Genomic DNA, 18,975 nt, shown 5'->3' with positions numbered 1-18,975 from the left:
TGGTAAAACCACAACATGTGGCCGATAACAAACAGTAGGCCAAGTGGACTCCCAATAAGTAGCAGAACACCAAGGTTTGCTACCAGTACAGAGGTCCTAACAAAGAGGCTCATCACATTCGAAACGCCTACAGAAGAACAACAAGGACTATGCAACAATGCAATAGAACTTAGACCTCTGAAAACCCAAATAAAGACATTTAGCAGAGACACACCAATCTATACTGAAGTACCAAGTGAAAATGCAAAAAACAAAAATCCTGAACCAATTGGAACAATTGACAGAACTGCATCCGGTTACTTCATCAACTTCGATGATTCCTCTGAAGGCTTCAGCGAACAAAAGACACAGCCATCATCAAAATCCTTTAAAGACAAAGCGAAGGAACTTTTGAAACAACTAAAAGAAACATATCTGATTTCTCCATGGATTGAATTTTGGGTGGGTTTTGGTGCCTATATCCTCATACTTTGGCTCATCATGGTATTTACTTTGGGACGCTTCATTGAGGGAAAATATGCTAAAATGGACACAGCAAGTCAGAACATCAACTTGGTCCTCAAACCACACACATCTTCACACGTCGAGAAAAGAGAACTTTCTTCAGAACTTTCTTCAGCCAACTTCACAGCAATTCCAATACCTGGTGGGGTAGCCTGGGACAACACTGACTATGAAATTTATGGTCCGGTCGAGATCCTGAAATATCCACACCAAATTAAGATCTCTTTGAGTGACTTTGCAAAACCAAACTCATTTGCTGATGATTGGGACTTTGAAAGTATAAACAATATGATGTCTGACTTAGTAATGTCTGCTAAATTTACAAAACATGATTATTTGCAAGGTTCTACAAATTATGATAGTATGTATTGCTATAACCACTATGGTAACCATTTCTTGCATAAATCTGCACAACCTAGAAATGTTTTAAATTTTAATCAATGGGAACATTGTGCTACACCTCCAAAAGGGAGCTCTAGAACCGTTTATGACAAATATTCATACTTTCAAGGTTTTAACACTAGTAATGCTGAAACATTTTATTATAAATTGTCAAACAAGACAGGGACCAAAACCATGATAACCAACACAAAATTGATTTATTCTGATTCATTCTTTGAAAAAATGAATACTTTTGGATTCGATTATTGGGACAAAAATGTTGATTTGAAAAGTGTTTGGGGTACAAAAGAATGGCAAGTACAGGGTTTAGAAGCTTTGTTTAGAGCCTGCATGATCCCAGAACAAATGATATTTTTAAATGACACTGTTCAACAAACCACCTGTCTTGGCTTAGCCAAAATCAAAGATTTAAATAACCTGTCTATTCCAAAGCCAACAATGTTTAGCAATAGCTCTGAAACAGATGAAGGAATAGACATAAACCATATACTTAACCAAAACAGAACACATCCTGATTGGAAACAATGGTTGATCTGGCCCACAGATACAAATAACTGTCAAGATAGATTCCTGAATAAAACACAGGGTTTCAAAATGACCAGGCCAGACCCTAGATATCCCCAAAGACATCACCCAGGGATAATAACAACCTACAGTGTGGGCAAATTATGCCTTCAATGGCTACAAACTTCCACACTGCCTGAAATTAAGCAACACCTAACTTTACTTACTGATGGTGCTGACTTGCGTGATTTCATACTGGGACCACGCAAACAGCGTCAAAAGCGTTTCATAGCAGCCTCTGTATATGCAGCATACAATGAGGCCTGGAAGGTTACTCAAATTGAAACAGCAGAAAGAATACGGGAAATTGACCGTATTAATTTGGAAAAATCACTTTCTGTGGTGGACAATGGGTTAATGACTCTGTCCTCCAGAATTTTTTCATTGGACAGCATTGTGTCTTCAGAAATCGATATATTATCGCAAGACTTACTGTTATTACAACATGGTCAGTCACAATTGCGTTCTATCGTACAGCTTGGCTGGACGTTACAAAATCTGCGTTCAGGCTATGTGCCTTGGCGTTTAATCAACACAACGTCACTATTCCAAATCTTTAACCTTACTGATAGACAAATCGGTATGGCGCAGAAGGGTGCTGATTATACAATCTTGAGCATTGAAAAACTAGAAAGATTACCAATGACAATGTCAGAACGACCTGTCAGTGAATGGATAATCCACGGAATCATAAATATTCCAATCTCAACCTTCAGGTTTCAATACTGCCAAAAATATATACAGGCTGGCATGTACGAGAAATTGGGAAAGGGGTACCTTAAAACATCTTGGAACCTGCCCTATTCACATGCATGTGTCAGTAACAAAGGACAGAAAGTGTTTCTTAGTGGCAACAATTGTGCTATGTCACTAAGCGGCACGCTTCTGTGTAACGGTATTAGTTTGCACGGAGCCTGTGAAGGGAATTCATACAACCTTTCATGTCACCAGCAAGGCGCACCTGCAACTGAAATAGAACCATTCTTTCAAAGACTCTATAATGGGAGTTACATTCTTATTGTAGACCGCAGATGTTGTAGTCTTATGCCCGGGACTCCTTATCTCGTCACTACGACGGCGAAGGTCAAGTGCTGTGGACGTTCTTTGTTCCCCAGCTCCTTTCCAGACAGGGAGGCAAGGGCATGGCCCGGTTTGAAAATTACTTCTATTCGAATAGACACTTTAAGCAGAATGAAAACAGTGCTTCTTCAGACGCCTACAAGGCTCACGTCATCTAAAGAAACGTATGATCTACAAGTCGCAAGGACGACTGCAGAGATACATACATTATTATCAACCAATTCCCCCGTACATTTCGCGGAAATCCTGAGCGAAATCTTAAATATTTCTGATACCACAGGGGTCTCAAAGGTATTTAAGACAATATTTTCGATGGCATTAACACCATTCAAAGCCATACTGGGTATTTTTCCAGATTTCGTCCATTCGATTTTTGGCGGACTTCCCCTGATCCTAGGACTAATTGCAGGAATCCTATTCCTAGTCCTTATTTTTCGTTATGGCAACCCATGTCACAGATCAAACTCTCGCGACAATGGAAGATACGATCCTAGCCATTGGATACCGGGACCGGATATCAAAAATCCTGGGACTCTCCCGGCTTAGAGACCTGAACATGACTTGGTTTCTATCATTTCGACCAATGTGGCAAAGGTGTGTTTTTCCTGTACTAAGGTGTCTGCTATGCGGAGAAGAATGTGTGTTAGACACCTGTCTGACACTACAATCGGATGCGCCGGTGGATGCAGATACACTGCTGGTTCCTACCAAGGTTCACGCTTTGTGCTGCCCTCAAAGGCTGCCAATTCTGATGACGGCATTCCTGGAATCTTCACCACTGCGATTGAAGAGTAGTGAAGTTCAAGATGAAAGCAGCATCGAACAGGTACGACCTTCTGTCAGCAATGCAAATCAGAATGTCAATGCAGACAATCATGCGCATGAATGCATGGTTACCCCTATTTCCGACTTAGTGGAACTTTCCCATGAAGCTGTTGACAGTTTTTTCGAAAGCCTGAATGATATGATGTTCTCTCCGGAACAGAAATAGAGACTTTTGAGTAAACTCGCACACGGCGTTCCCTGAATCCGGCCTTCAACTTAAAAAATAAAGTCACATGAACAATTACAATCCAGTTCACGGACAGCAACTTTTTTCAGCAAGCCCTTAAAATATTTTTCTATATATTTTTCCCCGGGACACTGACCTTCTGCTTAAAGTAAGAAACTATTCCTAGAGAACTAAGATTTCTATTTTTTTAGATACTTTATAGACTTTATATAGACTTTAGCTGCCCGCTGGTATGTTCACAATATATTTTATGTGATGAAATGGTTTCGACTTTTTTTCTGTATAGCCATATTAAGAGCCATTTCATGTGTATTTCTCATATACCAACAAGCAATAATGCATAACAATGCGTGTTTACTTTTGCATTTAATTCATAGCTTAAGTGCATACAATATATATGACTGCAATTTTTCAGTATATTTGAAAATTTCAAAATGCATTTATGTATTTTGGGGTGGTAAGGTATACACTATACTCTATAGTATGTTGTACTATGTTATACTATGCATAGATTAGTAGATATGACCATAGTTAGCGTGGAGTGGGTGTCGTGTATTTCTATAGGTTCTGAATCGATCCCCCTATTCCTGACCCTATTCTGGTTAAACTACCTAGCTAGTTAACTAACAGTCAGCCCATGAGGCAAGAAATCCCCCATGATGCAGATACCGTTATCTGACGCAGTCACACTACGGCACAGGAACGTGTTATCTGATTAGGTCATAACGCTTGAGATCTAATTAGACAAGCGACATTCCTCCAGCCCCTGATAAGGCATACGACGTTCTCATAACAAATCAAACCTATGACAACCTGGATAATCCGTGCGGCCATTGTTTTGATTTCACAGAGAACTTTAGTAAAGAATGTGCTAACGAGCAAGTCGTATGACATCTTTATTGACGTACCTATGTCCATCCTTACGTCAATCCCGGTACCTTTAAGGTATAAATATTGCCGACCTTGCCCTATGCAAACACACGCGTGGTGACAAGACGGAGCAGCCATACTTGCCGAAGCCGAGAGCAGAAGCAGACCCCGCAGGCAACAGCCCCGCCTTCCTGACGCGCTGAGAGACGCGCTGCTATCTCAAGCCGAGAGACCCAGCACCGGCGTTTCTGGGCAGCCCTCGCAGGCAGCCTGGAATATCGAGAGCAGAGAAAGAGATACCATTCCTCATTCATCCTAAATTCCAGGTACAGAACTGAATAACCCCTCCTAGAGAATTCTTTAGTTATTCACTTGGCAAAAACAAACTTAACTTAAACTGTAACTTTCTATTCCCGCCCACGTATTAGACTTAGGTCAGGTACACGGGGTAGGCGTATTTAGAAACACCAGTTGAGCACGTTTAGTCAAATGTATATGTGTATGTAAATATATTTTAATCATTTTAAACATCATATGGCTCAGAAACCATATCAATGTTTTTACAGTATTATTTTATACTATTGCTTCTAATGTATGCACTTTACTTAACTATAAGTATTGCAATAATATCGATCCATTTCTCTTGTACGAGAAAAGAGACTGATCAATAAATAACACCTTTTATTGAACACGCCCGTCTCTTCCTTTTCTCTACATTCTGATGAGACTAAGAATGCACGTACTGACTGAGTAAAATAATTGCCTTGTGCTCACACGACTCTTGAGATTGACTCTTGATTAGGGGAGAGCAAAGTTGTCATGTTCTATGGTTGTCAGAAACTAAATCCCTTCTTGTCTAATCAGGGGAGTTAATCCTTCCTTGAACATTCGAGAAAGTTTCTAGCGAACTCTGAGCTTAGCTGGCAAACCCAAAAATTAAGTCTAGCATCGACAGTAGTAGACCTAGTTAACGTCTGGCCTAGGCCTTTACTGCTGTAGGTACTATTCCAATGCGCAGAGCCTATTGGGAAAATAGGAGCTACACTACAGGACCATAAAGTCTTTCAATAGTGACATCACAGCTATCCAGTCTACCAGTCACCATTCCATATCGGCCCTCAGGGTCTATTAAATGACTAGTGTGTTGAAATAGAGCCCCTGGTTTAATTCACACTAATGTGTCCTTTGTAAAGGCAGAGTAGTCAGTATAATAAGCTTGTCCCCTCCATCTGTGCTGCAGTCCCGTCACCTCTTTAGCAATAAGATGTGTTCCCTGCAGTAGTGCAGTCTGCGCCCCCTCCTATGATATGCAAACACCTTGTGCTGTTTAGACATGGTGTTCATTCCCCTGACATTCCACTAAACAATCATATATTTAAAGGTGGGTGCCATGAGTCAGCTCTCGCATATGGTCACCACTCTCTGGTTGCATATAGTACCATGCAATCACAGTCCCTCTTCTGTGCATGTGTAGAGATCACCGCTAGCTAGGCCTGCATTAAACCCCACAGTAATACAAACATGCAACAACAGTCCCAATTCCCACACCCCAGGATCAATAGAACTACGTCCCCTAGCCAAACATGATACCAACCGGGACCCATGTGTGGGTGTACCCATAGAACCACAAGAGGGAGTAACAGAAACAAAGAGTGATCAGAGCCTTTATAGAACCTCTCCGTTTGAACCCCCCATCCTAAACAGGATATGATCAAACCTATACCCATGGGCAATCTTTTCACTCCCCAGCCCAGTGTCCTCCCCAAAACAGAACTTCCAATACACCCATTATATAATGTCATCTGCCATGCTTGGGGTAATCTTAGGGAGGTCAGTGTCTGAATCTTCCACTGAGCTGGTTTCCTTGGTACAATCAGAGTTTGAGCCGTATATTTCACTTAGAGATGACTATGGGATTGCTCCATTTTTGCTAATTTCTGCCACAGCCCTGATCCCTTGCACCCACTCACGCTGGGCCTCCACTTCCGATGGAGCCCCCTTTTGTTTTTTCCTCAACTTCTATCGTCTGGGGGTGTACCGCGGGGAGTCTCCGCTCTGCTCGGCTCACCCCACTGCTGCGTCTCAAGCCAGTCTCATACTTCCTGTGGGGTCCGAAAGAACTGCACATCATCCAGCATAACCACCCACAAGCTGGCTGACAATAACATGGCATAGAGAGTGTTCAGTTGACGGAGGCGGCGTTTGAAGGTTTCCCCCAGCCTTGCCTTTGTTGAGATGTAATCACGCTCTCTATAATAGAGGAGTCTGGCCACTATCGGGCACAGGGAGGCCCCTAATTTGTCTGAGTGAGCCAGCAACCTGTGTGCTGTTCCCAGAGTGTAAAATTAGGTGAGTCCTTCCGGTGCCGACTCTTCTTTTAGCCTCCTCTCTCAACAATCTAACATGTTGTCAGGCCAATAATTCACACATTATCACTGTCCTCTGCTCAAAATTCTAGTGTTCTGACCGTATCCTCCATAGAGGACAGTCTATCCCGCAGCGTAGTGATCTCTGGGGGCACATTCCCCATCTTCCACTCAGTCGTCCCGCTCTGCAAGGTGCTGATGATCATTCTTCAAGAGGTTCAGGTCCCTCCCTATGGCATTCATATTCGCGTTGTGTGCCTCATGAGACAGTGGTAGCCTGCATGATATCACTGAGCATGAAACAATCTTGAGTACCATCCGGAGGGAGAAGCTGGGGCTCCGCCACCTCTCCCATCATGCTAGTCATCACCATTGGGCCAGGGGTTTCAGGCTCACGCTTCTTTTTCACTTTCCCTGTGGTTGTCCGTGGGCAACGTGAGAGTGCTCTCCTCCTAAGAACCCCCTAAAATACCAGTGCAACTGTTGTGGACTGTTGGCATAGCTGTGCCACCAGGTCCTCCTCCCGGGAAGCAACCATTATAAAGCATGCATTACAACGCGTGCTTTAACCCGCATGCCATTACAACAAAAATGGCTTGCTGTAGGGGGTATAAGGTGTTAGAATTAACTCCAACACCTTCACTACTTTTGCACGGGGAACAGCCTTTAAAACGCAGATTTTACTCCGCAAGGCTTTAACAACGCGTCCATTACAACTTAAGTCGTAACCACGACTTGCGCTGGAGGGCGCTAGAGGATTAAGAATAGTATATTTACTATTCCAACACCTTCCCTAGTGTCCACGGGGACTGGTGTTAGAATAGTAAATTATACTATTCTCATTCCGCGCCCACAACGCAAGTCGTGGTAACGACTTGCGTTGTAAGGGATGCGTTGTTAAAGCACGCGTTGTGATGGTATGCGTCCTACCGTCATACATCCCTTTTGCACAGACTGGAGTTGGAATAGTAAATTATAATATGCCAAACTCCAGCGCACCCCAACAGCAAGTCGGGATAAAAAATTGCAATGTAATGGCATGGGGGTAAAAGTTTGTGTTGTAGCGTCATACACCACTCCCCCTTATTTGGACAATGCGCCCAATGTGTTGAGATCACCAGGTCAATCAATCAATCAATCAGGTCATTTATAGAGCGCACTACTCACCCGTAGGGTCTCAAGGCGCTGGGTTGGGGGGGGGGGTGCCGTTACTGCTCGAACAGCCAGGTCTTGAGCTTCTTCCTGAAGGAGAGGTGGTCTTGGGTCAGGCGCAGGTCGGTTGGGAGTGAGTTCCAGGTCTTGGCGGCCAGGTAGGAGAAGGACCTTCCTCCTGTTGTCGCTCTTCGGATGCGGGGGACGGCGGCGAGGGCGTGGCTGGTTGATCTGAGGAGGCGCTTGGGAGTGTAGAAGTTGATCCGGTTGTTGAGGTAGCTCGGGCCTTGGTCGTGTAGGGCTTTGTGAGCGTGGGTGAGGAGACGGAAGGTGATTCTCTTGTTGACCGGGAGCCAATGCAGATCTCTCAGGTGTCCGGAGATGTGGCTGCGTCGGGGGATGTTGAGGATGAGTCTGGCCGAGGCGTTCTGGATCCGCTGGAGTCTCTTCTGGAGCTTGGCGGTGGTTCCGGCGTAGAGGGCGTTGCCGTAGTCCAGTCGGCTGGTGACGAGGGCCTGGGTGACCGTCTTCCTCGTCTCGGTGGGGATCCACCGGAAGATCTTACGTAGCATGCGCAGGATGTTGAAGCAAGACGAGGAGACGGCATTTACTTGTCTGGTCATGGAGAGGGAGGAGTCCAGGATGAAGCCCAGGTTGCGTGCGTGGTCCGTCGGTTTGGGTGCGGTGCCCAGGGCGGGGGGCCACCAGGAGTCGTCCCAGGCGGAGGGCGAGGAGCCCAGGATGAGGACCTCCGTCTTGTCCGAGTTCAGTTTCAGGCGGCTGGTCGTCATCCATTCGGCTACATCTCTCATCCCTTCGTGCAGGTTGGCTCTGGCGGTGGCGGGGTCGTTGGTCAGGGAGAGGATCAGCTGGGTGTCGTCGGCGTAGGAGATTATGTTGAGGTTGTGTTGGCGTGCGATGGCCGCGAGGGGGCTCATGTAGACGTTGAAGAGGGTGGGGCTCAGTGAGGATCCTTGAGGGACGCCGCAGATGACTTTGGTGGCCTCTGACTTGTACGGTGGTAGGCGGACTCTCTGTGTTCTTCCGTCGAGGAAGGAGGTGATCCATTCCAGTGCCTTGTCCTGGATTCCGATGTTGCCGAGGCGCTGTACTAGGGTGCGGTGGCAGACAGTGTCGAAAGCCGCGGAGAGGTCCAGGAGGATGAGGGCCGCTGTTTCTCCGTTGTCCATCAGAGTTCGTATGTCATCGGTGGCAGCGATGAGGGCGGTCTCGGTGCTGTGGTTCGCTCGGAAGCCAGACTGTGAGGGGTCGAGGGATCCATTCGTCTCGAGGAAGGCGGCCAGCTGTTTGTTGATGGTCTTCTCGATGACTTTGGCCAGGAACGGGAGGAGCGAGATGGGACGGTAGTTCTTGAGGTCGGTGGGGTCTGCTGTGGGTTTCTTGAGAAGAGCGCTGAGTTCGGCGTGCTTCCAGCTCTCAGGGAAGGTGGCGGTGTCGAAGGAGGTGTTGATGATGTCCCGCAGGTGGGGTGCGATGACAGCGTCGGCCTTGTTGAAGACGTGGTGAGGGCAGGGGTCAGTCGGAGATCCGGAATGGATGGAGTTCATTGTGCGGATGGTGTCTTCGGTGCTGATCTGAGTCCAGGTGCGGAGTGTGGTGGTGGGTGGCGTTGTTGCGGTTGTGGCTTGCGTTGGTTGGTTGCTGAAGCTGTTGTGTATGTCCGTGATCTTGTTGTGGAAGTAGGACGCGAGGGAGTTGCAGAGGTCTTGCGACGGGGTGATGTCATTGTTTCCGGCGTTGGGGTTGGAGAGCTCTTTCACGATGTTGAAGAGTTCCTTGCAGTTGTGTGCGTTGTTGTCCAGCCGGTCCTTGTATGTATTTTTCTTGGTGGCCCGGATCAGTTGGTGGTGTTTCCGGGTGGCGAGCTTGAGGGTGGTCATGTTGTCCGTGGTTGGTTCCCTTCTCCAGACTTTCTCGAGGGCTCGACACTTCTTCTTGGAGCTCTTGAGTTCGTCGGTGAACCATGGTGTTTTTCTGCTGCAGGGTCTGCTGGGTGGGGTTCTCAGAGGGGCGAGTTCGTCCGCGCTGTTGTTGATCCACTTCGTGAGGTTGTCGGCGGCCTGGCTGGGGTTCGCTGAGCTGGCGGGGGGGGTGCTGGCTCAGGGAGGCGGTGAGCTGGTCGGCTGTGATCTTGTTCCAGCTTCTTCGGGCAACCTGTTGCTGGTGGTGGTGGATCGTCGTTCTTTTGAAGCTGAAGTGGACGCAGCTGTGGTCCGTCCAGTGGAGTCCTGTTGCGTGGCTGAAGGTGACGTCTTTGCTGGATGAGAAGACGGCGTCGAGTGTGTATCCTAGCTAAGACCCTGTGGTTCTGGGACGTTCCCCGAGGACCACTACTCCCCTGATCCCAGGATTCTCACTCCAACATGAGTCTATTCTCACTGCAGAGGTCAGCTCTTTCAACCAGTGCATTCAGTGCAAATAGGGCTAGACCAACTGTTTCTGGGGCCCGCTATGTGATGGAAACCACAAGCAGGCTACAGCAATTCAGATGGTACTTGATCCTCTGTTGATTACTGTTGTTTGCACTTTGGGTCTCCAATCGCCAAGGTAGGAACCGTGTGGTCCAGGGGGGTGAGACTCGCCACATAGCCACCTTGCTGTCACAGAAGGATATAAGGGTATTCACACTTCGCAGCACCCAATGCTGGTTTTCCAGAGGCCACCACCGCTAGGCCTCCAGTGAAGGTAACTGGTGTAAAGCTGAATTCTCTCACATTCGGGTTGTGCTTAGCAGGACATTTTCCTAGTCATCCTTCACCTGCCAAGCTCTGGGTTCAACGAACAGCTTCACCAGGTATGACACGCCTGTCTCCCCTGCTGCAGCAACCCCAGTTGGACTTGCAGCAAGGCACATGAGGTCCAAGGCAATCCCAGTTGGCGCCAAAGTCAGGCGCAGGCATCATGCGGGTAAACTACCAGGCAGTGCTCTCAGGACCAAAGAACATCAGGCGCTACCTTAATCAATCCACATTGTTTTCCTCCCGGGAGGCGCTGGAATCATCTCTGCTCCTGGCCTCCAATGCATTCACACACATGCCAGCAAGGTCACCCCAGCTGCACCTCAGGGTATCCACCAGGATGGTCTCTGCCAGCCAGCAAATGGCAGTTCAGTTCCCACCAGTGAAGTCACCAGTGCAATTGTTCTAGATGCAGTTAATTTCTCCTGGGTTTCAGCAGTGTGCAGGCAGGGGGGTGAATAGCTTCTGTTGGAGAGGGAGGGCGGGTCTGCCTTCACACCTCCCAAGACCCTGCATACCTCCAATCTAGGTATCAAGCTGCCCAAGGTGGTGGCACTTCAGGCTGCACACATGTTCCCCTCCTAATCCGTTTCCCCACCGTTCTTGTGCCGCATCGGCACTCCAGGCTGAGTACAGGTACAGAGCTGTGGGCTGTCACTGCTGGGAAGTAGCTGCTGTCAGACAGTGTCACAGTCTGACCGCACAACTTAGGACTCCACTCAGCCTCAGTCTTCGTTGTGGCCCACATCTGCCATTTTATGACCACCGCGTGCAGTCAGTGTGGGTGGCTTATTGGCCCCCTCAGGATTGCCAAACAGTGGGGGCATAAAGGTTATGTCAGTCGCCCCCAGGCCTCTTAGTGTCTTCAGGATTATAATATGTTATGCTATGTTATGTTAATGGTTTGTTTGAGCGCACAGCTGCCCCAGCTAAGGGGCGTCCCGGCGCTGACCGTAACATAGTACCGGAAAAGGAAACTACAAGAGAGGAAACCTAAGTTAAAGGAAAAAGAAAAGTCTTAATGGCTTTCCGAAAAGGGAGAAGCTCATTGATTCCACGAATAGAAACAGGCAAGGAATTCCACAGTTTGGCCGCCAGCAGTCGGAAGGAGCGACCTCCGACGCGGCAGAGTCTGAACTTGGGTATATTTACCAGATATTGCCCTAAGGAGCGCAAATTACGTTGAGGAGTGTACGGAGTTAAGAGTGGACGAAGTAACTCCGGGCTGGTACCTTTCAAGATTTTAAACGCTAAACAGAGCGTCTTAAACTGGATTCTGGCTTGAATCGGTAACCAGTGTAAGGCTCTGATGGTGGCTCTAACAGAGCATCTGCGAGGCAGTCCGACAAGAGCTCGGGCTGCTGAGTTCTGTACTCGCAGAAGACGCAGAATCTCAGCTTTATTAGCACCCAAAAATAACGCGCTGGCGTAGTCCAAGCGCGATAGAATTGTCGCTTGGATAATAAGCTGCCGAACAGGCGCTGAGAAAAACTTCAAAATAGGGCGAAGGCCCCTCAACAGGCCCACACAAGTCGCTGCCACCTTCTTCATGTGGCACTGGAAATTAAGATCTGCATCCAGCCACACTCCCAAGTTCTTGACCACTGGCTTGATGGAAGGCATAATGCCTAAGGAGGCTGGCCACCAATGTTCGTTCCAAAGGGAGGTGTTTTTCCCTGCCAACATCACCTCAGTTTTAGTGGCATTTAATTGAAGGCAGTTTTCAGCCATCCATTGGGCAACAGCAGTCATACCATCTCGGAACCTCGAGGCCGTGGCCGAGGGACCTTCAGCCAGGGTAACAATCAGCTGAGTATCGTCAGCATACGAAACTAGCGTTAGGCCCCATTCTCTAGCCACAGCCGCGAGGGGTTGAACATACAGATTGAACAACGTCGGGCTCAACGCAGAACCCTGCGGAACCCCTTGACAGATGGAATGAACTTGAGACTAAAAAGGTGGTGCCGAGACCCGGAAGGATCTATCCGTCAAGAATGCACGGAACCATTCCAGGGCCTGATCCATGATCCCAATAGCCTCCAGACGGTACAACAAGATGTCATGGGACACCGTATCAAAGGCAGCGCTAAGATCTAATAATATAAGCGCTGCACTCTGACCGGCGTCAAGGGTAGATCTTAAGTACTCCGTGAAGGCCAACAGGGCTGACTCGGTACTATGACCCGCTCTGAAGCCGTTTTGAGACGGGTCCAGAATGTTATTAAGGGTCATATGGCGAGCCAAAATCTCGTTCACATGAGCTTCAGCTATTTTAGCCACCCATGGAAGCAGGGAGATTGGCCTAAAATTCTCAGGCAAAGAGGGATCAAGTGTGGGTTTTTTAATAATAGGGGAGACCAGAGCCTGTTTCCAAGCCAAAGGTACTATCGAAGTGGTAAAAGACAAGTTAAGTATCTGCTGGAGAGGTTTCAGAACAAGATCCATAGAATCCAAAAACTGTGCTGGCCTCATTGGGTCAGATGGAGACCCTGATTTAACCTTTTTTTTAATAGATAAGGGTTACCTTGCAGGAGATCCGATGGAGCATGACTTACTACATTGCCACTTGGCCACACCCCTCAGACGATTGGGTTGTTGACACTGTAAACTCCATGCTCTCAGAGCTGGAAAATCATACTGTTTTTGAAAGTGAAGAACTGTACCTAACTTCTGCTAATTATGGTGAAATGTTCTGTGATCCTCATTATCGACATTAATATTTACATTGAGCTAGTGTTGAGCTAGTGTTCAATGCACACCTTTTAATTACACGCAATGGGAACATTGTCCGACTCCCCCACCAGGAAGTTAAAAAAACAAAGCAAAGAAATATGTGCTGACACAAACCAAGCTAAAATATACAGATGTTATTTGTCAAACAATTAACCATGTAAGGCTATGAGTTTTGGAAGGATATCATTGAAATGAAATTTGTTTAGGGTACCAAACATTGACAGGTTCAGACCCCTTATTTAGAGCCTGCTTAATTCTAACACCCATGATATCTTTAAATGCCTGAGTTCAACAGACTACTGGTTTAGGATTTGCTAAAATTAAAGACATAAATTCACCCTATAGTTCTACTATTGCCTCATTTGACTATTAGCAGCATTTAACAAATTACAGTGAAGAACAGCTCAATAGCATGGTGCAGAATGGTACATTTAACTCTACACTTTCAGGTCCAAATGGGTGGGTATTGTGGCCAGTGGACACAAATGGGTGTAAGGCAAGCAGACCCAACCCTTGTTATCCCCAGTCTCAACACTCAGTTATAGTCACCACCTATTCAGTAGTGAAATTGTGCCAACAATGGTTGGAACATTCCACACTGTCTGCAGTAAAACAACATCTCTCCCTCCTATTGGAAAACATGGACCTATCTGATTTCTTGTTGGGTCCTAAATCACTGTCTTCTGAAATATTTTTTAAACAACATACAATGAAATTTGGAAAGTGTCACAAATGGTAGCAGTTGCACGTTTAAGGTAAATTGATCAAGACAATTTAGATAAAGTGCTTGCTGTTGATGATAATAGCATAAATACTTCTCACATTTACTGTTTGAATAACGTTGTGTTAACTGTTACCGATATTGTGCAAAATGACATGTTTTTTTCATACCATGGGCAAAGTTAGCCTAGATCTGTGATGCCGTTTAGTTGGACCCGAGTGTAAAGACTACCCCAGGACAGCGGGGCCACTACCACGAATGCAGAGGCCCTTTGTAAATCAGGTCCAAAATGTTTCAGAATCAAACATGGTTAAATTGGTTCCAATGCAGAATGTACTGTAAGATGTGCTTCATTCATTATCAAATTGGTGGATCTCTTGAAGAGATCATTTTTAAATGTAATGCTCATTACCATCAAAGGAAATTGTGGGTTGTTGTACCACTGACTGAGACAAGGGTCTCATGAAAAGATAGGATTGCCCGGTCAAAGTATGCCTCTAAGTGGGTAGCAGGAGCATAGAGAGTCACTTAGATTTAATATGTGATTCCCCTGCTTCACTAAAGCGAGCAGTTCAACAGCTGCATTAAGAAGGGGGAACTCACACACGGGTTAAATTCTCAAATTCAGAAACTTAATTTCACGCAGCACTTACATCCCTGTTTAGCAGTTGCTAGTGGCTAGAGGCCTATAGTAATTATGGAGAAATGTTGATAACTATGGGCTGAATTAGAGACAGGATATTAAATCCACGAATCAAGAACAAGGGTACCAAGAAATATGTAGGAATGTTTGAAAAGGAAGTTAAGAAGTCTGGAAAGTAAGGCAGAATAGTTCGTTCCTTGGTTCTATGCAGTTATTGGTTGTTGATCATTTCTTGTTTTCATGCTTGTGTTTCTAAACTGACTTGCAAACAGAGAAGGTGTGTAGTAAGGGATTAAGTACTTGTGCTGAATGGTGTGTTGAAAAAAATAGAATAGAAGTAATGGAGGACGCAGTAAATGTGACAACATCTTTTGAGTATTTGGCGAGATAAACAGTAGCTGTGATTTTGCTGTTGAATGAATGTCTGATAGATCAGCCCTGTTTCTGGCATCTTTTTGTTCTATACTAATTGGTTAGGCGTGCATAGGAAAAATATTGTGGAACTACTATTAGTGACAACAGATGTTCCCACATCTGCATTTACAAGAACAAGACCAACCCAAAACTACATCCACAGCACATAGAGTGCCACTTACCATTCACTCCTGGGGGTCCTGGTTCTCCCATGACACCCGGCGCTCCAGGAAACCCAGGACATCCTTGGAGAACTGCCAGCTTGTCCTGCTCACCCAGGCCAATAATCTTTATATCTGAAGAAAGAAACAAGCATCGATGAGGAAAACATTGCTCGGAGATCTTCCCATGCTGTAGAAAGTTCATTAATACAGAAGAATATCACAGGCTATGTGTAAACCCTTTCTATGAGGTCAGACGTGCAAAATGAACTGCAATGATTGGGTGAAAGAATGTTTCTACAAAGCCACACATGATATTCAATATTACTTTACAAACATGTACATATTTTGGGGTAACTGTGAGTGTCAGGCAACTGTCACCCCAACTTCGCCTGCTCTTTTTATACCGGGCGGGAATCTCTGGACAGTGAATAAAGCAGTGGCGGCTCCTTTCCTAGGGCTGAAGGTTCCCTGCGTGCAATCGTTTTTGTAGGGATAAAAACAAACTTCCAACTCGTAAGTTTTCTTGCTGTGCATGGGGGTCATTCTACATTTTCATGACTGTATCTGTCATACTCTGCTTAATTCAGAGACTCTGTCCATCACCACCCCTTGTTGTAAATTATTTTGTCCACCCTAAGCGTGGAAGGGTATACTCAGATGTGAGTCCCTTGCTCATTGCACCATCAGGATTCAAGCAAGCCGGGCCGAAGACGCCTGAAATGGCAGAAACCGGTCCCCGGAAGCTTGTTTCCTTCCCAGTGTAAGAATTGGCTTTTGTAGTCTGGTCTGCCCTGTTCCCATGATGCACTGGGCCAGGGACAGACTAATTTGCATACAGCCAGGTTCTGAAACTGGGATGGTGCAATGAGCTAAAAAACGGTGTTGGATCTAGCCCTGATCTCTTGACTGGGTGAGAGTACTCTGCTTAATTCAGAGACTCTGTCCATCACCACCCCTTGTTGTAAATTATTTTGTCCACCCTAAGCGTGGAAGGGTATACTCAGATGTGAGTCCCTTGCTCATTGCACCATCAGGATTCAAGCAAGCCGGGCCGAAGACGCCTGAAATGGCAGAAACCGGTCCCCGGAAGCTTGTTTCCTTCCCAGTGTAAGAATTGGCTTTTGTAGTCTGGTCTGCCCTGTTCCCATGATGCACTGGGCCAGGGACAGACTAATTTGCATACAGCCAGGTTCTGAAACTGGGATGACGCAATGAGCTAAAAAACGGTGTTGGATCTAGCCCTGATCTCTTGACTGGGTGAGAGTACTCTGCTTAATTCAGAGACTCTGTCCATCACCACCCCTTGTTGTAAATTATTTTGTCCACCCTAAGCGTGGAAGGGTATACTCAGATGTGAGTCCCTTGCTCATTGCACCATCAGGATTCAAGCAAGCCGGGCCGAAGACGCCTGAAATGGCAGAAACCGGTCCCCGGAAGCTTGTTTCCTTCCCAGTGTAAGAATTGGCTTTTGTAGTCTGGTCTGCCCTGTTCCCATGATGCACTGGGCCAGGGACAGACTAATTTGCATACAGCCAGGTTCTGAAACTGGGATGGTGCAATGAGCTAAAAAACGGTGTTGGATCTAGCCCTGATCTCTTGACTGGGTGAGAGTACTCTGCTTAATTCAGAGACTCTGTCCATCACCACCCCTTGTTGTAAATTATTTTGTCCACCCTAAGCGTGGAAGGGTATACTCAGATGTGAGTCCCTTGCTCATTGCACCATCAGGATTCAAGCAAGCCGGGCCGAAGACGCCTGAAATGGCAGAAACCGGTCCCCGGAAGCTTGTTTCCTTCCCAGTGTAAGAATTGGCTTTTGTAGTCTGGTCTGCCCTGTTCCCATGATGCACTGGGCCAGGGACAGACTAATTTGCATACAGCCAGGTTCTGAAACTGGGATGGTGCAATGAGCTAAAAAACGGTGTTGGATCTAGCCCTGATCTCTTGACTGGGTGAGAGTACTCTGCTTAATTCAGAGACTCTGTCCATCACCACCCCTTGTTGTAAATTATTTTGTCCACCCTAAGCGTGGAAGGGTATACTCAGATGTGAGTCCCTTGCTCATTGCACCATCAGGATTCAAGCAAGCCGGGCCGAAGACGCCTGAAATGGCAGAAACCGGTCCCCGGAAGCTTGTTTCCTTCCCAGTGTAAGAATTGGCTTTTGTAGTCTGGTCTGCCCTGTTCCCATGATGCACTGGGCCAGGGACAGACTAATTTGCATACAGCCAGGTTCTGAAACTGGGATGGTGCAATGAGCTAAAAAACGGTGTTGGATCTAGCCCTGATCTCTTGACTGGGTGAGAGTACTCTGCTTAATTCAGAGACTCTGTCCATCACCACCCCTTGTTGTAAATTATTTTGTCCACCCTAAGCGTGGAAGGGTATATTCAGATGTGAGTCCCTTGCTCATTGCACCATCAGGATTCAAGCAAGCCGGGCCGAAGACGCCTGAAATGGCAGAAACCGGTCCCCGGAAGCTTGTTTCCTTCCCAGTGTAAGAATTGGCTTTTGTAGTCTGGTCTGCCCTGTTCCCATGATGCACTGGGCCAGGGACAGACTAATTTGCATACAGCCAGGTTCTGAAACTGGGATGGTGCAATGAGCTAAAAAACGGTGTTGGATCTAGCCCTGATCTCTTGACTGGGTGAGAGTACTCTGCTTAATTCAGAGACTCTGTCCATCACCACCCCTTGTTGTAAATTATTTTGTCCACCCTAAGCGTGGAAGGGTATACTCAGATGTGAGTCCCTTGCTCATTGCACCATCAGGATTCAAGCAAGCCGGGCCGAAGACGCCTGAAATGGCAGAAACCGGTCCCCGGAAGCTTGTTTCCTTCCCAGTGTAAGAATTGGCTTTTGTAGTCTGGTCTGCCCTGTTCCCATGATGCACTGGGCCAGGGACAGACTAATTTGCATACAGCCAGGTTCTGAAACTGGGATGGTGCAATGAGCTAAAAAACGGTGTTGGATCTAGCCCTGATCTCTTGACTGGGTGAGAGTACTCTGCTTAATTCAGAGACTCTGTCCATCACCACCCCTTGTTGTAAATTATTCTGTCATGCCTCACACAGGGCAGGATGGCCATCGCTACGACCTTCATTTTCAGATGAATATACATTAATAAAGATATGTTGGACATATTTTGTAATTCAAGACAGGATGAACTAAGAATTGATTGGTCTAAAGGATAATTGGTCTTGTTGAAACTCACCTGGACAGGTGTCCGCAGCATGGCAAACCCCTGCTGCCATCCACCAGAATACGATCAGGTTTGCAGGTGTGAGTCGCGTCATGGCTCCTGTGGATCGCCTTAAGAGTTTGGTCAGTCTCCCACCTACGGTCTTTTATTCTCCACCCCAAACCTCTGCGTGTGAATGTATACAGTAAGAAGGGCTTAAAGTCCAATGATTGTGTGCGGCTATCTGTAGGCTGGTAGTCTATAGTGACTAATTATTCATTCTTTAACTGATCCCTGTGGCAGGTTGACCTCGACATCCGACCTTTGCTTCCACTTTCTTGCAGGCTCTGCAACTTATATCAATAATGTTACAAAGCAACAACTTTGCCCGTGATAAGTGTACCTCACAGCGT

The 18,975-nt window shown here is 46.6% G+C and overlaps 1 protein-coding gene across 1 annotated transcript in view; it reads right to left on the bottom strand.

Annotated features, from left to right (window-relative positions):
* Positions 1-18,759, bottom strand: part of LOC144754342 (ficolin-2-like) — a 182,545-nt gene extending 163,786 nt beyond the window's left edge. The window contains exons 1-2 of the mRNA XM_078642031.1: positions 18,596-18,759; positions 15,403-15,516 (exon numbers count right to left, since the gene is read on the bottom strand). Of these exons, the coding sequence (XP_078498157.1) occupies positions 15,403-15,516; positions 18,596-18,677 (196 nt within the window). The 5' untranslated portion in view covers positions 18,678-18,759. The remainder of the gene's footprint in view (positions 1-15,402; positions 15,517-18,595) is intronic.
* Between the last annotated feature and the right edge of the window lie 216 nt (positions 18,760-18,975).

Source organism: Lissotriton helveticus, chromosome 5_1 (genome assembly GCF_964261635.1).
Source record: "Lissotriton helveticus chromosome 5_1, aLisHel1.1, whole genome shotgun sequence".
Lineage (NCBI taxonomy): Eukaryota > Metazoa > Chordata > Amphibia > Caudata > Salamandridae > Lissotriton > Lissotriton helveticus.
This window is presented reverse-complemented; position numbering and strand designations above follow the sequence as displayed.